Genomic DNA, 19,879 nt, shown 5'->3' with positions numbered 1-19,879 from the left:
AGACCTGTTGCTGGCGCTTGGCTGGGGTCCCGCGCGCGCGGTGGTTCGGGCCGTTGGACCTTGTGAGTGGTGTGGGGCTCAGGCGACGCCTGGGCTCCCCGAGCAGAGCGAGGTTAGTGCAGCGCCTGGGGGCGGCCGCCGTTGCTACCGCCTCCTCCTCCTCCTCTTACTTTCCCTCCCCTCCCCCTCAACCCCGCTGGCGGCACTGCGCCGCCGGGTGGAGAGGACTGGAAACTCTACCCGGGCCCCTCCTTTCTCACTAGGCCGGCCGGCTTTCTCCTAAGCATGGGCAAAAGGACTTCTTTGTACTTCTTGTGACAACTTCTACGGGCTTGAGGTAGCTGTTTCTGTGGGAAAGAGCTTTCTTCTATTTGCGCCGATGCGCCCGTTGGTGTATATGATAAGTAACATTCCTTGCAAGAACACAAATATCCTTTGTGTATGGATATTGTCATTTCATGGACAGGAAACATGCCAAGCGAGGTAGCAGATGTTACCTGGGTTCTGCTAAGCCATGCCCATAGATCCGAGACTGACCCTCCATTGGGAGCCGCTCTTAGGCCAGAGGTTTCTTCTTTGGGGACATGGTCCCTTTCCCATTTATTTTCAGGAATCTGTTGCCTGTTTTGTGTTACTCCACTTCAGATGACATTGACCTGTCAATGTAGTTATTTTTGTCCTTAGAGTGTATCCCACGGAAGAAGCACAGTGAAGATACCGCGTCTCAAACTATCTGTAATACTGTCATTCTCTCTGTATGGTTAAGACACCCATGCCAGCTCGATAGGGAATTAGGCTCATTTGTGCCAGTTTTTAGAGTTTAAGTTTTTATGGCTGCACTTATGTACGCATATACACATTCCTTTCTCCACTGCTGTTGTTAATACAAAACATACTATATACAATTTTTGCACCTTGCTTTTTTTTTTTTCTCCCAGTGTCCTGGAGGCCACTCCAGGTCTCTAAAATAGGGAGACCTTCCTCCTGTCTTTTATATGCACAGTAATTCATTGTGTTGTTGTATTTCGTCAGTCCCTTAATGAAGAAGTTTTGGATGCAGTCCCAGTTTGACTATTCTAAATAACGGTGCAAAATAACTATGTGTATGTATCATCACTCCATATTTTTGCAAGATAGGATCCCCAGAAGTGAGACTGATAGTTCAAAGGGTAAATATCTGTTTAATTCTCTAGATATTGCTAAATTCCTCTCCATGGGGACTATACCATTTTGTACCCTCATCACCATCAAATGAGAGAGAAGAGGTGGGGCTTATGGATGAACCTCAGGAGGTTGTTGTTTCTGAAATTTTATGCGGAATATTAGGTGCATCTGTCCAGGGACAGGACCAGACATGCTGGCATTCTCTGCTCTATAATTGCTCATGTCTGACATATAGGCACACAGTATATATTTGTTGAACAACGATTATATCTCATTAGATTCTCAGAAGAGACTGGACGCCGTGAGGGTAATTTGAGGGTGATTAGTTTTTTCAAAGCACCTGAGATGCAGTTGTTGCTACATTTCTTTCCTTCCCTTGTTCCTTCCTTCCTTCCTTCCTTCCTTCCTTCCTTCCTTCCTTCCTTCCTCCTTCGTTCCTTCTCTCTCTTTCTCTCTCTCTCTTCTCTCTTTTAAATCTGGTCTAAGATTGGGGCACCTGGGTGGCTCAGTCGGTTATGCATCTGACTTCGGCTCAGGTCATGATCTCACGGTTCATGGGTTCAAGCCCCGCGTCGGGCTCTGTACTTATAACTCAGAGTCTGGAGCCTGCTTCCAATTCGGTGTCTCCCTCTCTCCCTCCCCTGCTCATGCTCTGTCTCTCTCTGAAAAAAAATTAAATCTGGTCTAAGATTATTCCTGTCCCATCTTCATAACTGAATAGACTGGGACATTATTGGGAGAATGGAGAAACTCGTTCACTTGCTCCATGGGGAACCAGCGTGTCTGCCCTGTGGTTAAAACACACTCCTTGAGGAGCTGGAGGAATTTGTCTTCTAGAGGGAGGACGGACATGCGCGTACACAGATGATTCTCAGGTTGTATGACAGGTGCTGTGTGAGTTGCTTGGAGAAGGAAGAATTTCTTTACGGTGCTTGGGAAGGCTCAGGGAATGAGAGATGACCTACATCTTGCGGGTGAGGAGAGACATTTCCCAGGCTGGGAGATGGTGAGGAATCATTATGCACAACAGTCTTGGAGACTGAAGTGTGCAAGGGGTGACTGGCAGCATGGCAGAATGTTCAGTATAGTTAGAGCCCAGGATGTGCTGGTGGCAGAGGAGATGTCTGGAGGTGAGCGGGCGAAGAAATTGGGGCCAAAGCATGAGGAGTCTCTTATGCTATCCTTTGAAGGTTGAATTCTTTTTATTCTTTGTTCTTAGAGATTCATGGACTTCTGTGGTCTCTTGAGGTGGAGTATTGTGATGTTTTCTAAAACGGACCCCCATGGCTTGGGAGGAACATCCTAGTCATGAAGGTAATGGCTCTGGAATCAAGATTTGGGTATGAATCCCATCTCCACCATATGGACTTACACTCCTTGTGTCTGGGCTTCCTCATCCACACAGTGGGGATAAATAATACCGATTTTTTACCCATGTTGTGAGGATTAAGTGACACATGCATTGCTTGGCATATAGTCAGCTCCCAACGACAGTATCCCTTTTTCTTTTTTTGTCGTTGTTTTGTTGTTGTTGTTGTTTAGTTTCTGTATCATTTATTTCTGCTTTAATCTTTATTATTTCCTTCCTTTTGCTGGTTGGGGGTTTTGTTTGCTACTCTTCTCTGACTCCTGGACTCGAAAGCCCTCCAGGATTTTGAAAGCATATCTTAGTGTTAGTTGTAGTGACATCTGTGGAGGCCTTTTGGAAACTGTGAGAAGTTTCCCAGAGACAGCTTTTTTGTGTCATCCCTGACCGGGGGGGGGGGGGGGGGGGGGGGGGAGGGGCGCCCACGACTGGTGACAGGATGTAACGCTTTGTTGGCCTCACCGGACTCTACTTTTATTGTGCCTTACTGAACATTTCCTGCATTGATGCACAAACATTTACCTTTTAGAGGTTAGGGGTGAGAAATGGAGTCGACATATCTTCAAAAGTGCCTTGGGACGTGTCTAACTCAAGGTCTTGCAGAAGTGGCGAGAATTCGCCCAGTGGATCCAGTAGAATATTTAGCATTGTGGATTTACAAATATAAGGAAAATGTGACCATGGAGCAGCTGGTAAGTGGGGACCTTCTTGTAGAAAATTAGAAGAGTGAGGGAGGCCCCAGTTGGTTGAGCGTCCGACTAGGTCACGATCTCATGATTCCTGAGACCTAGCCCTGCGTCCGGCGGGCTCTGAGCTGACAGTGTGGAGCCTGCTTGGGATTCTCTCTCTCCCTCTCTCTCTCTGCCCCTCTCCTGCTCCTGCTCACATGCACACTTGCATGTGCTGTCTCTCCAAATAAATAAATAAGCATTAAAAAAAAGTAGAAGAGTCAAATAACTGGTCCGATTTGCTTTTTTAAGTGTTATTTTTCAAGTGTTATTTCTTTCTGTTTATAAAAATAGCATGTTTATTATAGAAAAACTTGGACAATATCAAAAACATAAAAAAATACCCAGAGAAGACCTCTTTCTTCTAGTCTTTTTTCTATATATTTTCTATACATTTTCTATACATTTGTAGTTTTTCTTTTTACATAATCGTGAACATACCCACTGTATGATTTTAATTTTATGCTCTTTGTTCAAATAAAACACACATTTCCCCAAATTGTTACACATTTTCCACACGGGTGAAGTAAAATTTGCTTACCCTTTCCCCATTGTTGGTGATTAACATGCTTTCAAGATTGTTTTCACAAATTGTTTTATCTCCGCTTAGTCACTTGATATTATTTTTGAACACTGCTAGAGACAGAAGGAAATGGCCAACCTGGAGCGTGAGAGAGAACTGGCTTTGATAGAGCAGGAAATGATGGAGAGGCTCAAAGCAGAGGAGCTCCTGATTCAGCAGGTGAGACAAGCGTGGGGGTTCAGGGGTGACTGGAATTAGTGGGGTCAGCCTCAGTGTGGTGCGACCCAAATGGTGAAAAACTCCCCATCGCTAGTCAGTTACGAATGGCTTTCTTCTATCTTCATGTTTCTGTGTTTCTGTATTTATGCCTTCTTTGCTAGAGAAGCAGCAGCAGCTGGGGTAGGAGGAAACCCAGGGAGTGTGTTCTCATGAAAGCCAAGGGGAGAGAGCGTCTCAGTGAGACCCGAGGAGTCAGTTGCTGGTTGAGTGAGAGCAAGACTGTGAAGTGCTCATTCAAGGCCACTGGTGACCTTGATAGGAGCAGTGTGTTGGGGAGGGGGGAGGATAATGGGGGAGACAGTGAGCGGAGGTAATGCTTTCAAGGGGATTTTCAAGGAGGGAGGTTGGGGTTTTTTTAGGAGCAGAGGGGAAGGGAGTGGTTGACGTTAAGAAATGGGGAGAGGATAGTCTGGGTACATGTGGGTGTATAGGTTTTGTGGCACAAAGTTGAAAGCAGTTTCTGAATGACTCTTTCTTCTTTATGAAGTAGAGACCATGACCATCTTCCAAGAATGGGGTGATGAAGTGGGAGGTATGGGAAGAGCGGTGAGGGTTTGAAATGGTGGCTTTGGAGGATGTTAGAGTTGACCAGGAAACTTAGCATTGCTTGGTGGCATGGAGTACCTTGTTAGAGTTAGAGACCAGGCGTTTATAATGTTGCCAGTTGGTTTGGTTTTATGATTATGGGTTTTCTCCACTTAGGCCAGATATTTGAGTGAAGATGTGGAAGGGGCAGACCCCTTGACTGAAGTAGGTTTGGGGTAACAGGATCAGAGAGCTGAAGATGTTGGTAAGAGAACGGTTTAAGGGATGAGTCCTGGAATGTAAACAAGATAGGGAAAGTTCCAGAGTGGCTTCTGGACCGATTTAATTTATGCAGAGTCTCTGAACTAAATTTAGGTTATCCTTACCATTCTACCCTGTAGTACTTAACTCTAGAGTCTCGAGTCACAGCTACACATATGTGAAAGGGAAAGAAGCCCGTGATTTGGATGTGTGGATAAGAAGGAGAGTATAGACATGGCAAATAGTTTCTCTGCCTAAACTCTCATACCCGATACCTGGTTAGAACATTCTAGGCACCTTAGACAGATATGGCTATTGAAAACTTTACTGCTTCCGAATCTTCTTTTTATCTAATCATTTGGCTAATTCCCTATCAGGAGGTGGCAAAGCATTGAGTTGGATGTCAAACGATCATCCAAATGGGTGAGTGTCTGCTGTAGTTGCCCCAACTTTTGAGATGCTGCCCTTGTTCTTCAGTTTCTACAGCCAGTGTCTGCCCCCTCCTATCAGAATAAGGAGAACCTCTCAGCAGTTCTCCTTCCCCAAGGCAGTTACATCACAAATGTAGAGGCACTTAACGTTCTTTGACTCATCCACTTTGTCTTACTTAGATCCAAGTTGGCAATACTAGAAATCAAGCACTCCTCTCGCGGTATCCTGTTGACCAGCGTGAAGTGATCCGCTGTGCATTGAACCCTGAGCATTGTATGGGGAATGGAAGATAACAGTAATAGTCTCCAGAAGATTTTATGACCAGTTAAAGAAATAGCTTGGTGGGCAGAACTAGATGAGACGAGGAAAAGGGGCACATGGGTCAGGAGGAGGGAGCATCAGAGAAGAGCTTGGGAGAGAGTGAGACCGAGATGCAAAGAAACATAGAGGCGCTCGGAGTCCATTGGATCAAGGTGAGCTTGGGCTTCAGGACTCTGGTCACTTCCCTGCTCTCACAATTAGTGCTACTGATTTTTAAGCACTCTCCAGTAAACCCTGGGCCCTTGTGAACTGGGAAGTATTTTTACTGCCATTTTCTACTTAAGAGCTTACTGAGGAGGTATAAAAGCTGGTCTGTCTGTTTGTTTGTTTTGTTTTTTGAATACCTTTTCTAATGGTTTTACTCATGTGTGAAGAAGGGAATTAGGTTTTGAAATTTTCCCGAAAATGTTACACTGGTTCTGATGACCAATGTGGCTGGTATTTACCAAGTACATTTTGCATTGTTGTTGAGAGATTAGTTATCTCACTTCCTCTGCGAATATCTGCAAGTGGATTGAGTGATGTGTTCTTGCACTTCGGCTACCTACCCCATCAATTTTATCCTAGTGTGCATGATACAAAATTACGAAGAAATTCCCTTCAACGACCTTTCGTAAATAAATATTAACTCCTGTTTATTATCTCTTTATTTGTCAAAATGTATTATTTTTAAAAGATGTGTTTTAAAAGCATAGCTTTAAAGTGCTCTTGGGGTGCCTGGGTGGCTCAGTCGGTTAGGCGTCCGACTTGGGCTCAAGTCATGATCTCGCGGTCCGTGAGTTCGAGCCCTGCGTCGGGCTCTGTACTGACAGCTCAGGGCCTGGAGCCTGTTTCAGATTCTGTGTCTCCCTCTCTCTCTGACCCTCTCCCATTCATGCTCTGTCTCTGTCTCAAAAATAAATAAATGTTAAAAAAAATTTTTAAGTGTTCTTAATGGGATATGTATGTATTATGGAGTATTATGCAGACATAGCAAGAGAGAACAAATTTCCGCAAATGTTGTGTCAATGAAATAAAATAAAAAAAATAAAATTGAATGCAAAATATAACTTTCTTTTTGGAATCCGGCTTACTACTTGGAAGACTTAAATTATTATTATTTTTTTTTTTTCAACGTTTTTTATTTATTTTTGGGACAGAGAGAGACAGAGCATGAACGGGGGAGGGGCAGAGAGAGAGGGAGACACAGAATCGGAAACAGGCTCCAGGCTCCGAGCCATCAGCCCAGAGCCTGACGAGGGGCTCGAACTCACAGACCGCGAGATCGTGACCTGAGCTGAAGTCAGACGCTTAACCGACTGCGCCACCCAGGCGCCCCTTAAATTATTTTTTAAAGATAATATTTCACTTAGTTGGAGTTCAGAGTTAATGTTCCTTATCATCAAAATTGATTGAAAATATTTATCTGTTAATGCTGATCTGTAATGAGATTTTAGTATTCCATCTTTGAAAATAGCTTAGAGATGCTTCCTGCCAAATACTGATTATCAGTCCATGTGCATATAATTTTGACCATATTTATCTTCTGGAATGCATTTGTAGAATTCTGTTAGATTTTTATCTTGTTTTGCCTTTTGGCATGTCATTACCTTGTAGATTAATCACTTCCAATTGAAGGTTGGTAAAAGCTTCTCAATCACACAGTTAAATGGATTTGGGGATATGGAAATTTAATTTGCACTTAAATCAAGGCCAAAAAAAAACCAACAACAACAACAACAAAACTCTGGATCTATAGTTTGAGATTGGGAAATACACCTGCTGCAGACTTGTGTGGGAATGGGGGTCTAGTTTCTTGTTTTAGATTTTGCCTGCATGGGAAGTGAATGAGGCAGCTTGACATGGTGATTCAAACATTAGGTGTTGTTGAAATGTCTGTCCTGCAGGGCTAAATTTTTACATGTTAGTGCTGTTTCACCTTGTATGTTTAGTTTGAATCGATTTAAAAACATTATTAGGTCTGTAGCAAAAGCTTATTTGCAAAGCCATTTACGGTTTGATAATAGTGACTGAACATGATTCTTCTCATTCAGAAAAATTTCAATCTTGGTCCTGAGCCCCAAAATTCACACTAAACTGTTACCGTGTTTTCATTTCATGATACATGGCCAGTATAGAAAATTCAAATTTCGGCTTCTCGGTGAAGCCATGGAACTGCTGTGTGGTAGGGCAAGCCTAGATTTATTCGGTTTCCGTTCCTGACAGAAATTCACAGAACTGATGATGGGCACGCTCGTAAGGGTGAAGGAAAGGTGCTGCTGGTCCCGCTGGCTCAAGAGCACGTGACGCTTCCTGCAGAGGACCTGTTGGTGGGCAATACGGCCACGACTCATAGGCTCTCCACGCTGTGTTTTCACAAGCTTGGTAAACGTGTCCAACTAAGCCTCTTTCCGTTCACCATTGGTTGTAACACATATTAGCAGGTTTCGCTGCTGGTTTTACTGAATTAGTGTTTCTCCACTTCTTTGAAAATATTCTTGCCTGTAGTTGTCCCATGAAGACTGTTCATAGAGGCTGATCTTTCAGTCACTTCAGACTCAGCCCTGGGGCGCCTGGGTGGCTCAGTCGGTTGAGCATCCTACTCTTGGTTTCAGCTCGGGTCGTGACCCAGGGTCGTGGGATCAAGCCCGAGTCAGGCTCTGCGCTGAGCATGGAGCCTGCTGAAGATTCTCTCTCTCTCTCCCTCTCTCCTGTCTCTCTCTCCAAAAAACAAAACAAAACAAAAACCCTCAGCCTTGATTCCAGTAAACAGTAACCCCTGAGCAGTGTTGGGAACATTAGTCTACCCATCAGGAGCCAAGGAAAATCGCTCAAAATAATTCGCCTTGGTTTTTTTTTTTTTTTTAATTTTTTTAATGTTTTATTTATTTTTGAGACAGAGAGAGAGACAGAGCATGAGCAGGGGAGGGGCAGAGAGAGAGGGAGGCACAGAATCAGAAGCAGGCTCCAGGCTCTGAGCTGTCAGCACAGAGCCCAACGTGGGGCTCGAACTCACGAACTGTGAGATCATGACCTGAGCCGAAGTCGGATGCTCAACCAACTGAGCCACCCAGGCACCCCTAATTCACCTTGTTTTTAATTGCCTGTTGATGTTGCTCCCAAAGCCATCAACTCTTTGAGCAACTGTTTCACCAAAATCTTAATGTAAGTCCCCGCCCCCCCCCACGCCACCCTCTGCCCCCAGGACACTGAAATCAAAACACGTCATTAAATCATCATTGGTAAGTGAGCGTCTTTGCTTCGCTAACAAAGGAAACACTTGGGAACTTGCTTCCATTGCAGTCTCATTTCTATTTTTAATTTTTGTGAAGAAATCCTGTGATGAAGTAATTCTGCTTAAATTTTCTAATACTTCTGACCTTTGTTTTCATGTGGGCTGAGAATATTGTGATGACACGTGCTTAGTCTGGTAGTATTGCGTTTTTTTTTTTTTTTTTTTACAAAATGTGCCCTTTTATTTTAAAAATTTACATCCAAATTAGTTAGCATATAGTGCAACGATGACTTCAGGAGTAGATTCCTTAGTGCCCCTTACCCATTTAGCCCATCCCCCCTCCCACACACCTTCCAGTAACCCTCTGTTTGTTCTCCATATTTATGAGTCTCTTATGCTTTGTCCCCTCCCTGCTTTTATATTATTTTTGCTTCCCTTCCCTTATGTTCATCTGTTCTGTCTCTTAAAGTCCTCACTTGAGTGAAGTCATATCATATTTGTCTTTCTCTGACTGACTAATTTCACTTAGCATGATACCCTCCAGTTCCATCCATGTAGTCGCAAATGGCAAGATTTCATTCTTTTTGATTGCCGAGTAATATTCCATTCTATAGATATACCACATCTTCTTTATCCATTCATTCATTGATGGACATTTGGGCTCCTTCCGTATTTTGGCTGTTGTTGATAGTGCTGCTATAAACATGGGGGTGCATGCATCCCTTCGAAACAGCACACCTGTATCCCTTGGATAAATGCCTAGTAGTGTAATTGCTGGGTCGTAGGGTAGTTGTATTTTTAGTTTTTTGAGGAACCTCCATACTGTTTTCCAGAGTGGCTGCACCAGCTTGCATTCCCAGTATTGCATTCTTTTAATAAAGTATCATTGCTTCGTAAACACCATACTTTGCCACTTAATTTGATAATAAAATAATCCACTCTCCACTGTGTCTTCAAAGGGCAACATTCCAAATCCACATCTTTTCTTGTTTTGACATGATGGGTGTGCACTGTTATAAAAAATGTCATGGTGTGGTGATACCATGCCACTCCAAGAACTGTTGAGATAAAATGGCATGACTGTGATTTGTAGTGTGCTGAGCAGAGCACAAAATGATGAGAGTACCACCTATGGTCCCTGTTGCAACTACCCAACCGCCGTTCTGCAAAACCAGTCACAGACAATAAGTAAGCAAATGAACCTGGCAGTGTTTCAACAAAACTTTTGTTTATGGGCACCGAAATTTGAATTTTCTGTAATTTCCATGTGTTGCGAAATATTATTCTTTCAGTATTTTTCAGTATTTTCATTTAAAACTTTAAAACCTTTCTTAGCTCATGGACTGTACAATACAGGACTGGGTTCAGATGTGGCCCACAGAATTTAGTTTGCTGACCCCTATTCTAGTGTGGCATGTCTGTTGACTTGGAACCAAATATGCTGTTGATTATCTGTGGTTTCAGATAATATACTTAAGGTTTTCTCATCCACTCTTCTGTAACCAAGGTTTGGCTATTTGAAGACCTATCTATGGATGAAGAGATTTTATCTGAAAAAAAGTACGACAATCTCATTTGTTGCTCTAAGAAGAACAGAGAAAATAACATGATTTTGTGCAAATTGTTCTTTTCTGCAAATTAGCAATTAAGGAAGCTTCCTTTTTTATGTTAGACTTCAGGAAATATTTGTAAAAGCTAAAGTATTAGGCGGCTGTGATCATTTATTCTCGTAAGCGTCTGAAATTTACGTAGGTATAAACTTAATTATCCTGGGACATTTCAGAGTGATTAGAGTTAATTCCTGGCAATTGATCTGACTTTAACATGACTTATTTATTTCTGAATATTCAGCAACAGCTGGCATTCCAGCTGGAGTTGGAAATGCAAGAAAAAGAGAGACAAAGAGTAGAAGAACTACACAGAGCTCAAGAACAATTAGAGAAGGTAATTTGAAGTTTTATACCTGCCCGCTTTATTTAAAACCTCTTAGAACCCTCAAACTGTTTCTTCCAGCTGTTATAACGTGGGATTCATAGACGTGCTACACATTAGCTGTGTGACTGACGCAAGTCTTATAACCTTGTTAGTCTCCTTTTGCCTTTTTGAAAAATAAGAATAACAAGATATCACTAGCACTATCTTACTGGTTTGTCACCAGGATCAGTCAAGACCGTATATGTGAAACTGCTTTGTGAGCAGTAGAGTCCTCTCTTGGGGATGTTAGCAACATTTTAGTCAAAGCACAGTTGTCCTTGACTATGGTAGCTGATGTTGAAGGTTAAGTTCTTTGTAACGTTGAGGGCGTTCTGATCTCTGAGACAGTCGCATATTTCTTCCTCGTGTTCGATGTGTTATCAACACTATTTTTACGTTTCAAAATATTTTTATATGGCTGTTTCATGTCTTTCATTCAATTATGCAGGGACTTATGTTAAAAAGTCTGTTTCAGGGCACCTGGGTGGCTCAGTTGGTTGGGCGTCTGACTTCAGCTCAGGTCATGATCTCACAGTTCGTGAGTTCCAGCCCCGCGTCGGGCTCTGTGCTTACAGCTTGGAGCCTGGAGTCTGCTTGGGATTCTGTGTCTCCCTCTCTCTCTGCCCCTCCCCTGCTCATGCTCTGTCTCTGTCTCAAAAATAAATAAAAACATTAAAAAAATAATTAAAAAAAAAAGTCTGTTTCCATTGACTGTCTGTATAATGTCAGACCTCTAGTTTGGCCAATGTTCCCTGGGATCCAAAATGTGTGTGTCACATAGACCAAACTTCTGAAGGACTGAGTTATACCTTTCAACTGGATATTTTATATTCTATGTTTATAACCAGCCTCAATTTATTCCACAATTAAAATTAAAAATAGAAGTAGGTTTCATTGAATATGTCTATTCATGGCTTAGATGAGAGCATCATTATTTAGAGCACTTTTTTGAAAGGTGGAAGAATGGATTGAAATAAAAAAAGATTCTTAAAAAGATAAATTAAGGGGCACCTGGTGGCTTAGTCAGTTAAGTGTCAGGCACTTGATCTCAGCTCTCAGGGTTGTGAGTTCAAGCTCCTCATTGGGCTATGTGTTGGGCATGGAGCCTACTTAAAAAAATAAAATACTAAGATAAAACACAAACAAAAAAGATAAATTCAAAACCCTATACATAGTCTGAAAACACACATAGTTAACAAAAACACAGATGCTGATGTTATCTCAGTCTGAATGTTGGAGGGCACATGGATATACATGCATGCACACACACACACATAAATACATGGGGACATTGGGGCGCCTGGGTGGCTCAGTCGGTTGAGCGGCCGACTTTGGCTCAGGTCATGATCTCGCGGTCCCTGAGTTCAAGCCCCGCATTGGGCTCTGTGCTGACAGCTCAGAGCCTGGAGCCTGTTTCCCCTCCCCCGTTCATGCTCTGTCTCTCTCTGTCTCAAAAATAAATAAACGTTAAAAAAATTTTTGTAAATACTTGGGAATGTATATCCCCTTTCTCTCTGGTGAGGATTCAGTGATGTCAAATGGAAGGAAAGTTTTTGTTTTGTCACTTGTCACCCTGACTAATAATTTGGCTTTCGGTTTAATGTCTCAGATCATTTCATTTTTTAAAGTCGTGTTCAATTATAAATAAAACATGGTTTTCTATCAGTGTCAAGTGTTAAATGAGACTGTGAGCTGCAGTTTTGTACTAAATGTATTCAGGTCACCCTTTTAAAAGTGATGACATGTTTGCTGTTAAACTGATCATAGCACTATGTAAAAATAAACCGTCTTGAACATTAAACATGGAATCAAAATGGAAAGTATATTCAAATATTTTTCTTCATTTTTATATATTGTAGGAGATGGGAATGAATATAGAAAACATACCTACGAGTGAAGATAGTTCACATTCAGAGGTGAGAAGGAAACATTATCCTGTGTCACGTGAAATGAATGAGTGTCCTGGGGGGCAAAGCTTAACTTTGATGCATTAGGAGCTAAACTTTTTAATAAGGAAATTATCAAACTTGATAGTCCAAGTATGTGTTCTAGTAACAACAGTTCACAAGTACAGTGTTCTTTAGAGCAAAATCTCAAAATGGATAAAAATTGGACTTTTGGTTTGCGTTTGTATTTTTTATTTTTTTTAAATCTAATTTATTGTCAAATTGGCTAACATCCAGTGTGTGCAGTGTGCTCTTGGTTTTGGGGGTAGATTCCCATGATTTATGTCTTACATACAACACCCAGTGCTCATCCCAACAAGTGCCCTCCTCAATGCCCATCACCCATTTTTAAAAACCAGAATGTCGTGAGATATTTATTGACCATATGTTTACTTCCAATGATACATGTTAATTTTCTGTATTAAATTAAATTTCTTAAATTTAAGTAAGTTTTAGCATTTATCTCTAGAATTCTCTCTCCGTTAACAGGTGTTGGTTCATTCCATTAATTAATGACGCTGAATTTTGATGTTGTAATTCAGAAATCTCCTACCAAAATCAGAGAAAATTAACATATTCATTTTGAACTCATCTAATATTAGAAATGAATTTTAATGATTGTAGGATATAACACCAGACTCAGGCAAAACGCTAGCTGAAATTAGCGATCGATACGGGGCACCTAACCTGAGCAGAGTGGAAGAACTTGATGAGCCAATGCTGTCTGATGTAAGTATCCTTAAGAAGTGTTTTGTGAAAAACAGATTTGTTTGTTTGTTTTGTTTTACTCTGGGAAAGCCTAGTGCCTATGAGGCCTGGGTTGGATGGCAAATGGGCCCTTACTGTCATATAGAAAGAAACCAGTTCCCCGAGTGCTGACCATATTCCCAATCGGCCTTCTGCCCTTTTGTGGACCTGTGCTGCTGGCCACCAGGGGCAGGCTGGGCGCAGGTCTGGCTCCTTGCAAATGTGTCAGCACTGATGGGAAAGTAGCTGGAAGCTGGAGCTGAGGTCATGGTGTGCCATATGCAGAGGGTGATGTATATATATTTTGGAGTTAGGCTTTGAAAATCTCAAAATCTCTTCAAGATATATATTTAAAATCATTTGGTGAAATACATAATCTTTAAGTTAAATGTTGGGGGCCAGCTTATTGTTTCTCAGGAGCAAACACTAGAATGAAATAAATATCCTAATGAAAGTGCATGCTTTTACAGTATATAAGTACACATGCTTGTTTAATAAACACATGGTGTTTTCTAGGTACCAGGCATTGTGCCTGATGTTGTTGTGAATAAAACAGTTTTTTTTTCTTTTTTTTACCTTGTCTAGGGGGGAAACAGGCGATTGGACAAGCAATTAATAGTCATTGTTAGAGGGAACAAGTGGTTTATTGCCCAGAGCAGTAGGCTTTGAGAATGAACAAGGGAGCTATTAATCTAAGCCGGACCTGCGGGTATAGACCAGGACTGTCCTGGCAGAGGATGTATTTAGTGACTTAACCATGCGCACTGACAAAATGGGACAGCCAGCCCAGCGGAGGAGCCCTGTCAGGGAAGGCTTCCTGAAGGAAGTTGGTGACTGATTGCTGGGGGTGCGAGGGGGAGGATGTGAGAGTACAAGTCAGCTAGAGACCTGACAGGGGAGAGTTGGGGGTGTGAGGCAGGGAGGAGGAGAGACCACGCAGGGGAGGGAACAGGAACCAGGCTGTGAAAGGCCTGGTAATTTGTGCCCAGATGCCGTAGATTTTATCCTAAAGGCAATGGAGGCTGATGCTATCAGCACTGCATTTTAGAAAAGCTCTCTGGCAGCAGCACGGAGGGGAGGATGGAGAGAGAGAGGTGAGGACACCCATTAGGAGGCTAATGCAGTAATCGAGAGAGAGATGGCATTGGTGGCCTATTCACAAGGGGGAACTGGAAGGGCTTGGTGCTAATCAGTTAGTAGAGATGTTCCATTAAATGTCTGCTGTGTTTTGGGACCACGCAGGGAGGTAGCGAAGACAAATGCACAGAACAGATGTGGCTCCTGCCCTCGGGGCGGGTGGGGGGGGGGCGGCGTGGGCCAAGGGCAGGTGCTCTAAGAGGACAGACCTAGCCTGAATGAGTCTTCCTGAGGAAATGAAACTTAAGGGGTTAGTCTGAGCTCAGCCCAGCAGACAGGGAGAGCAAGACACTCCCACAGAACGGAATGGCCCAGCTCTGACGCTGGCTGGGTTGTGCGGAGCTTGGAGATGGTGCAACTCCAAGCTGGAGAAGTGGCTAATGGCCACATCACACTGTGCTCTGTATGGCAAGTGCAGTGGGATTCACTGAAAGGGTTTATGTGAGGACTGGAGATGTGGCTTTAGAGGGGAGAGAGAGGATTTGAGTGGGCATGCGTAGAAAAGAGGGACCACTTAGGAGGTTTTATAATTGTCCAGATGCAGGATGACCAGGGCTAGGATCAGGGTGTAGACAGCAGAGATGGGGAGAACCCAGTGGATTTGATATTGGCTGGGAGGATAAGGGACAGAAGAAAGTCAAGGTGATGCCCAGGTTTCTGCCATGGGCAACCAACCGGACTCAGAGCTTAGCCATTTGTTGAGGTGAGGAACGTAAGAAGAGGAAGTAGGTTTTGTGAAAATGATGGCTTCCGTTGTGAACATGCTGAGTCTCAGGTGACCCTGAGATACGCAGATGTAAGTGGCCAAAGACCAGTTGATGTGCGGCACAAGTTCAGAGGACAAGAGAGCTGTCCAGGCAGGAGATAGGAACGTAGCAGTCGTCGGCATATGAGCTAGGTGAAGCTAGGAGAGGGAGTCGGGTACCTAGGAGAATGTGCAGAATGTTCAGGACGGGGCTCAGGCACATCCATTACACATTCCATCATTTAAGGGGTGGACACAGGAGGAGGACCCCTACAAGAATGATAGGGATAACAGTAAGAAAGGGGGGAGGGGAGCAAGAGAAGGAGAAGAAAGGATGGGTTGATAAACACTGTGCTTGAGAACACCATTGTTATCATGCTGAGTTTGGATCTTACTTGAACTAATTCGAAAACTATCGAAAAGCTTCATTTACATAGTCACATAGAATTGACCCCAACTCTGATTTCTTTGGCTTGTACCTTTTCACAGTTCTGATTGTATTAAAGTATATTTACTTTTTATTCTGCTTTTAGGTTGCATTAAACATTGATCAAGATTTGTAAGATCAACCAACCCAAGAGCAATACATTTTTCTGCTTGTTTCAAGTTTCAAAACATGAGGTTCCCGACTGTATTTTTTTCCTCCAAACCTGAACTCTGCTTTTTTTTTTTTTTTTTCTAAAGACAGCTTTATAAATGGGCTTTCAAGGGTAGCCTTAACAGGTTGTTTTGGATTCTCCGATGCAACTGGTTGTTTGTAGGATTCCTCAGAGAGCAAGAGCGAGAGTTTGCCCAAGCAACCGGAAGGCGCAAATGGGAGATGAGCTGAAAAGACTGTGTGCGTGTGTGTGTGTGCGTGCGCATGAGAACAAGATTGCCCGAGGTGAAGGTTACGGTCTGTGAAGAGTGAAAGGGGCTGCCACTGTGCAGGACTTGGGAGTGTTCGACATGCCTTAGATCTGAGCTCCCCCCTTCAAGTGGACTGTGAGGATTTCTCCAGTTTGCTCGGCAGTGATACTTTGTAGGACCATTAATTCACGCTTACTGATAGGGCTGGATGGGGAAGGATGCCAAGTTCTGGGGTACCAAGACCCAGCATTTCTTCTGGATCAACCAGTGTGAGCAGACGTCCTGGTGATACTGTTGGAGAGACGCTCTCGCTGGACACCGGCCATGCAGGGGGCTTCCTCGGGTGGGCGCTGGGTGGTCCACGGGCCCTGACTGCTCTCCTGGCCCCTTGGAAGTTTCACACCCAACCTTGAACTTTAGGGAGAACTTTGCTTCCTTTTTAAAATTCTTCCAAATCTAAGTCTTTATTCTGAATCCTTTGTTATTTAAGGAAGGGTATAGGCATGGAAACATAAATGCCAGGAAGAGGATTCTTAAATAAAATTTTAGGGGCTCCCTGGTGGCTCAGTAAGTTAAGCATCCAACTTCGGCTCAGGTCATGATCTCATGGTTTGTGAGTTCAAGCCCCAGTGTCGGACTCTGTGCAGACAGCTCAGAGCCTGGAGCCTGCTTCAGCCTCTCTCTGCCCGCCCCCCCTTGCACTCTGTCTCTCTCTCTCAAATATAAATAAACATTAAAACAATTATATAAAAAATAAATTAATTAAAAATTTAAAAGATCTGCTTTTGGTCATCATATATCTTTCCTGAAGCAATGAGAACAGAACAGCCTAGTTGCTTAAATGGGAAGAGAGAAAGGGGGAAAAATAATGGGGAAAGCACTGGTTTCATTAAAAAGAAATGTTATCTCGTCGTATCAGTTCTGTATATTCTTTAGAAAGAAGTCCCAGGTGCCCTGGAGAGATGGTTTCCGGGTCAGTTGGGCCACCAGGCACTGTGTCCCCAGCATGGATGACCTGTCTCAGTCTGCCAGGCAGGTGTCTAAGGCAGCGAGAGAGCACGTGTCCCCCCGCCCCCCAGCCTGGGCCTGTGAGGGCACCCTTGTGGAGGGCTGGGGGTGGAAGGGTGGGCTCAGGGGGCCCTTGGGCTCAGCGCAGCCCAGGCAGTCTGGTGCTGGGGCTTGACAGCAAGAGTCTGTGAGTGCCGGTTAGTCGCGGGGTGAATCACTGTGGCTCTGGGACACAGGGTAGCCCTCTTGGAAGCATCCCCAGCCAGATCTGAGCATAAGAGGGAGGAGGTAGAACGGGGTGAAAAAGGAGATGACGCTTTTTCTCTCAACCTTCTTCTATGCCGAGTAATTTTGGATGAGATGTGAATTCTATCTTCTTGGGTGTTGGATATTTTTATCCCTGTAAATATTTGTGAGCTTTGTTTCTGGATGCCATTAAGGTACTCGGGAATAATTTGATCCTTTCTGGTCTTGCTTTCAAGAAGCTTTGTTAGGTGGGACCAGAGAAGAATTGAGTCTAGGGCAAGTTTTGTCCCACCATTAAGGGCACACACTCTAGGGACGCTGTCCCATGTTGAGTGAATTATGAGAACTGTCACTTTGGCTGTGGAAAGAGACACTATCTTCATTGTATTTTTAGACCACTTTACTGAGGTATGGTTGACAGAAAGGTAACTTATTCCCACCTCTCTTTGAGAGAGCTCGTGTGCCCTCCAGTCATCTGAGAGTTTCTTTCCTTGGCTTCTTATCACTTCTTCCTCCCCATGCATTTATTACTCAGCTGAGGACTCAGGGGGACCCTCTGGAGGTACCCCTGGACTCCAGGCTCTGAGACCACTGGGCTTCACCCACAAGGCAGAGCGCTGATGCGGTTGCAGGGAACACTGTTTCCCGTTCCTCAGAGGTCTTTGTCCTCTGTTGCCTCAGGTTCACTGTCCCAACAGCTGTTGTTTCGCACCAAACGGTGCTGGTTTTTCGTTGTTTCACAGGTGAGGGCAAGGCCTGTCTCTGTCGGTCCACCTTCGCCTGAAACCAGAGTTCAGATGCCACAGACTTTTTCTCATGAAAATCCCTGTTCCTTCGCTTCTTCAACTTGCCTAATTTGGTGAAATTTAATGTGGTTACTTTCTGAGAAGAATTTAGGGGGTTTGGGAAGTATCGAATGACTTGTGTCTCTTAACCTGCTTGGAACCAGGCCGAAAGGGCCAAGCGGGAATCAAGGAATCAACTTTACAGATGCTAAAAGGCCACCAGAGAGTGCAGGACACCAGTCCAAAGCTGAGTATCCTGTTCCTCTTGGCTAGTTTGAAGAGAAGCCGCTGGAGAATGATAGTTCTCTCTGTGTCAGCTGAAGAGCCCACCTGATCTGCTTCTCACGTGGAGGACTGAAGCACGGCGGGGCTGTGGCCGATCCTGATCCCCGAGGCTTTCAGGAGCGAGAGCTCGAGAGGCCAGGTTGAGCCTGGGGCCTTTACCCCAGACCCATTCACCCATCTCCTGAAAGAAGGAAGAGAAGAGGGTGCAGAAATTGCCTGGCTCCCTGTTCTGCCACACGCTTCTCTCCTGGGAAATGACACTTCTCAGTATTATTTTGCCTGACGTAAGTGACCAAAAACCCTGACTTGGAAACAGGCTGACACCCTTGATGCAAGTGGCTTAATGGATCAAATGATCTCTTGTCTCCCACGAGAAGTCCAGAGAATGGGCAGGCCGCAGACGCGATGGGTCAGGGCTCTGGCACCCTCTCTCTTGGCTCTGCCTTTCTGGTCTCCACTGGTCTCATCCTTGGGCTCTTCCCAGTGTGGCTGCCGTCAATTCCAGGTGTTATATTCAGCCATGACAGCATCTCATGGAAGAAGAGGGGAGAGTCCTCCTGGTGTTTTTATTTATATTCCTAGAAACTCCCCGGCAGACTTGCCTTTCTGTCTCACTGATTATGAGTGCATTCTACATTTACTCTCTCCAATTTCAATCACAAGGAAGATAAGGAATCATTACACTGTCGTCTTACTGATTCATTGGTTTATAGATTCATTTATTTTCAATCTATGTCAAAGGGTCATAAGTAGTCACCAGGGTGGCATAAGTGTGGCCCCTAGAGAACCAAATCTAAGTGCCATCTCTGCAGTTAACATGAACCTGAGAATGAGCGCCTCTAAAATTTTGCTATGGGGGAACTCTGATTGCCCTGCCCTCCTCCTGGCCCTGCCATTTACTATGGGGAATAAGAGTAGGGCATGACCTTTGCCCTACAGCACTTTTGGGTCAAGTACAGCTTGTGTGCACATATAATAGGAACTAAGTACCTGGTGCAAATAGAAGCTAAGAATTTAGGGGTATAAGATTGGAGCCAGCTTCATGAAAGCGAGGACATTTCGAAAGGAACCTTAAAGGAGAGGTAAGTTTTCAGTGGGTGAAATTCATGGAAATGCGAAGGAAACTGGGCCAAAGACAGACAGGTAGGAACCTGACTGGGGAGGGTCTGAACACCAGCCTCCAAAGTCTACACTTGACCCCAGGGAGGGATGTGTGGGAAGACCCAGGATGGCCTTTGAGGACTTTTCACAGTTTCCTTTCAGGATGTGCAAGTGAAATTCAGATCATGTGGCTAAGGGCACGGATTTTGGTAAGGAAAGGAAAAAGACTGAGGTGATCTTTTG

The 19,879-nt window shown here is 43.9% G+C and overlaps 1 protein-coding gene across 3 annotated transcripts; it reads left to right on the top strand.

Moving 5' to 3' along the window:
• Positions 1 to 7: 7 nt before the first annotated feature.
• DYDC1 (DPY30 domain containing 1) lies at positions 8 to 15,977 on the top strand. Of its 3 annotated transcripts, XM_015543594.2 has the most exons (9): positions 8 to 112; positions 264 to 337; positions 2,384 to 2,478; positions 3,060 to 3,222; positions 3,899 to 4,000; positions 10,665 to 10,757; positions 12,647 to 12,703; positions 13,358 to 13,462; positions 15,896 to 15,977. In XM_015543594.2, exons 4-9 carry the CDS (start codon positions 3,076 to 3,078, stop codon positions 15,923 to 15,925), a joined length of 534 nt encoding a protein of 177 aa, XP_015399080.1. In that variant the 5' UTR covers positions 8 to 112; positions 264 to 337; positions 2,384 to 2,478; positions 3,060 to 3,075; the 3' UTR covers positions 15,926 to 15,977. The 3 variants fall into 3 exon arrangements, with proteins under 3 accessions (XP_015399080.1, XP_015399082.1, XP_015399081.1); XM_015543596.2 differs by lacking the exon at positions 264 to 337; XM_015543595.2 differs by lacking the exons at positions 264 to 337; positions 2,384 to 2,478.
• The last annotated feature ends 3,902 nt before the right edge of the window (positions 15,978 to 19,879 follow it).

Source organism: Panthera tigris, chromosome D2 (assembly GCF_018350195.1).
Source record: "Panthera tigris isolate Pti1 chromosome D2, P.tigris_Pti1_mat1.1, whole genome shotgun sequence".
Classification (NCBI taxonomy): domain Eukaryota; kingdom Metazoa; phylum Chordata; class Mammalia; order Carnivora; family Felidae; genus Panthera; species Panthera tigris.
Note: the sequence above shows the minus strand (reverse complement) of the source record. Positions and strands in the feature narration are given on the sequence as shown.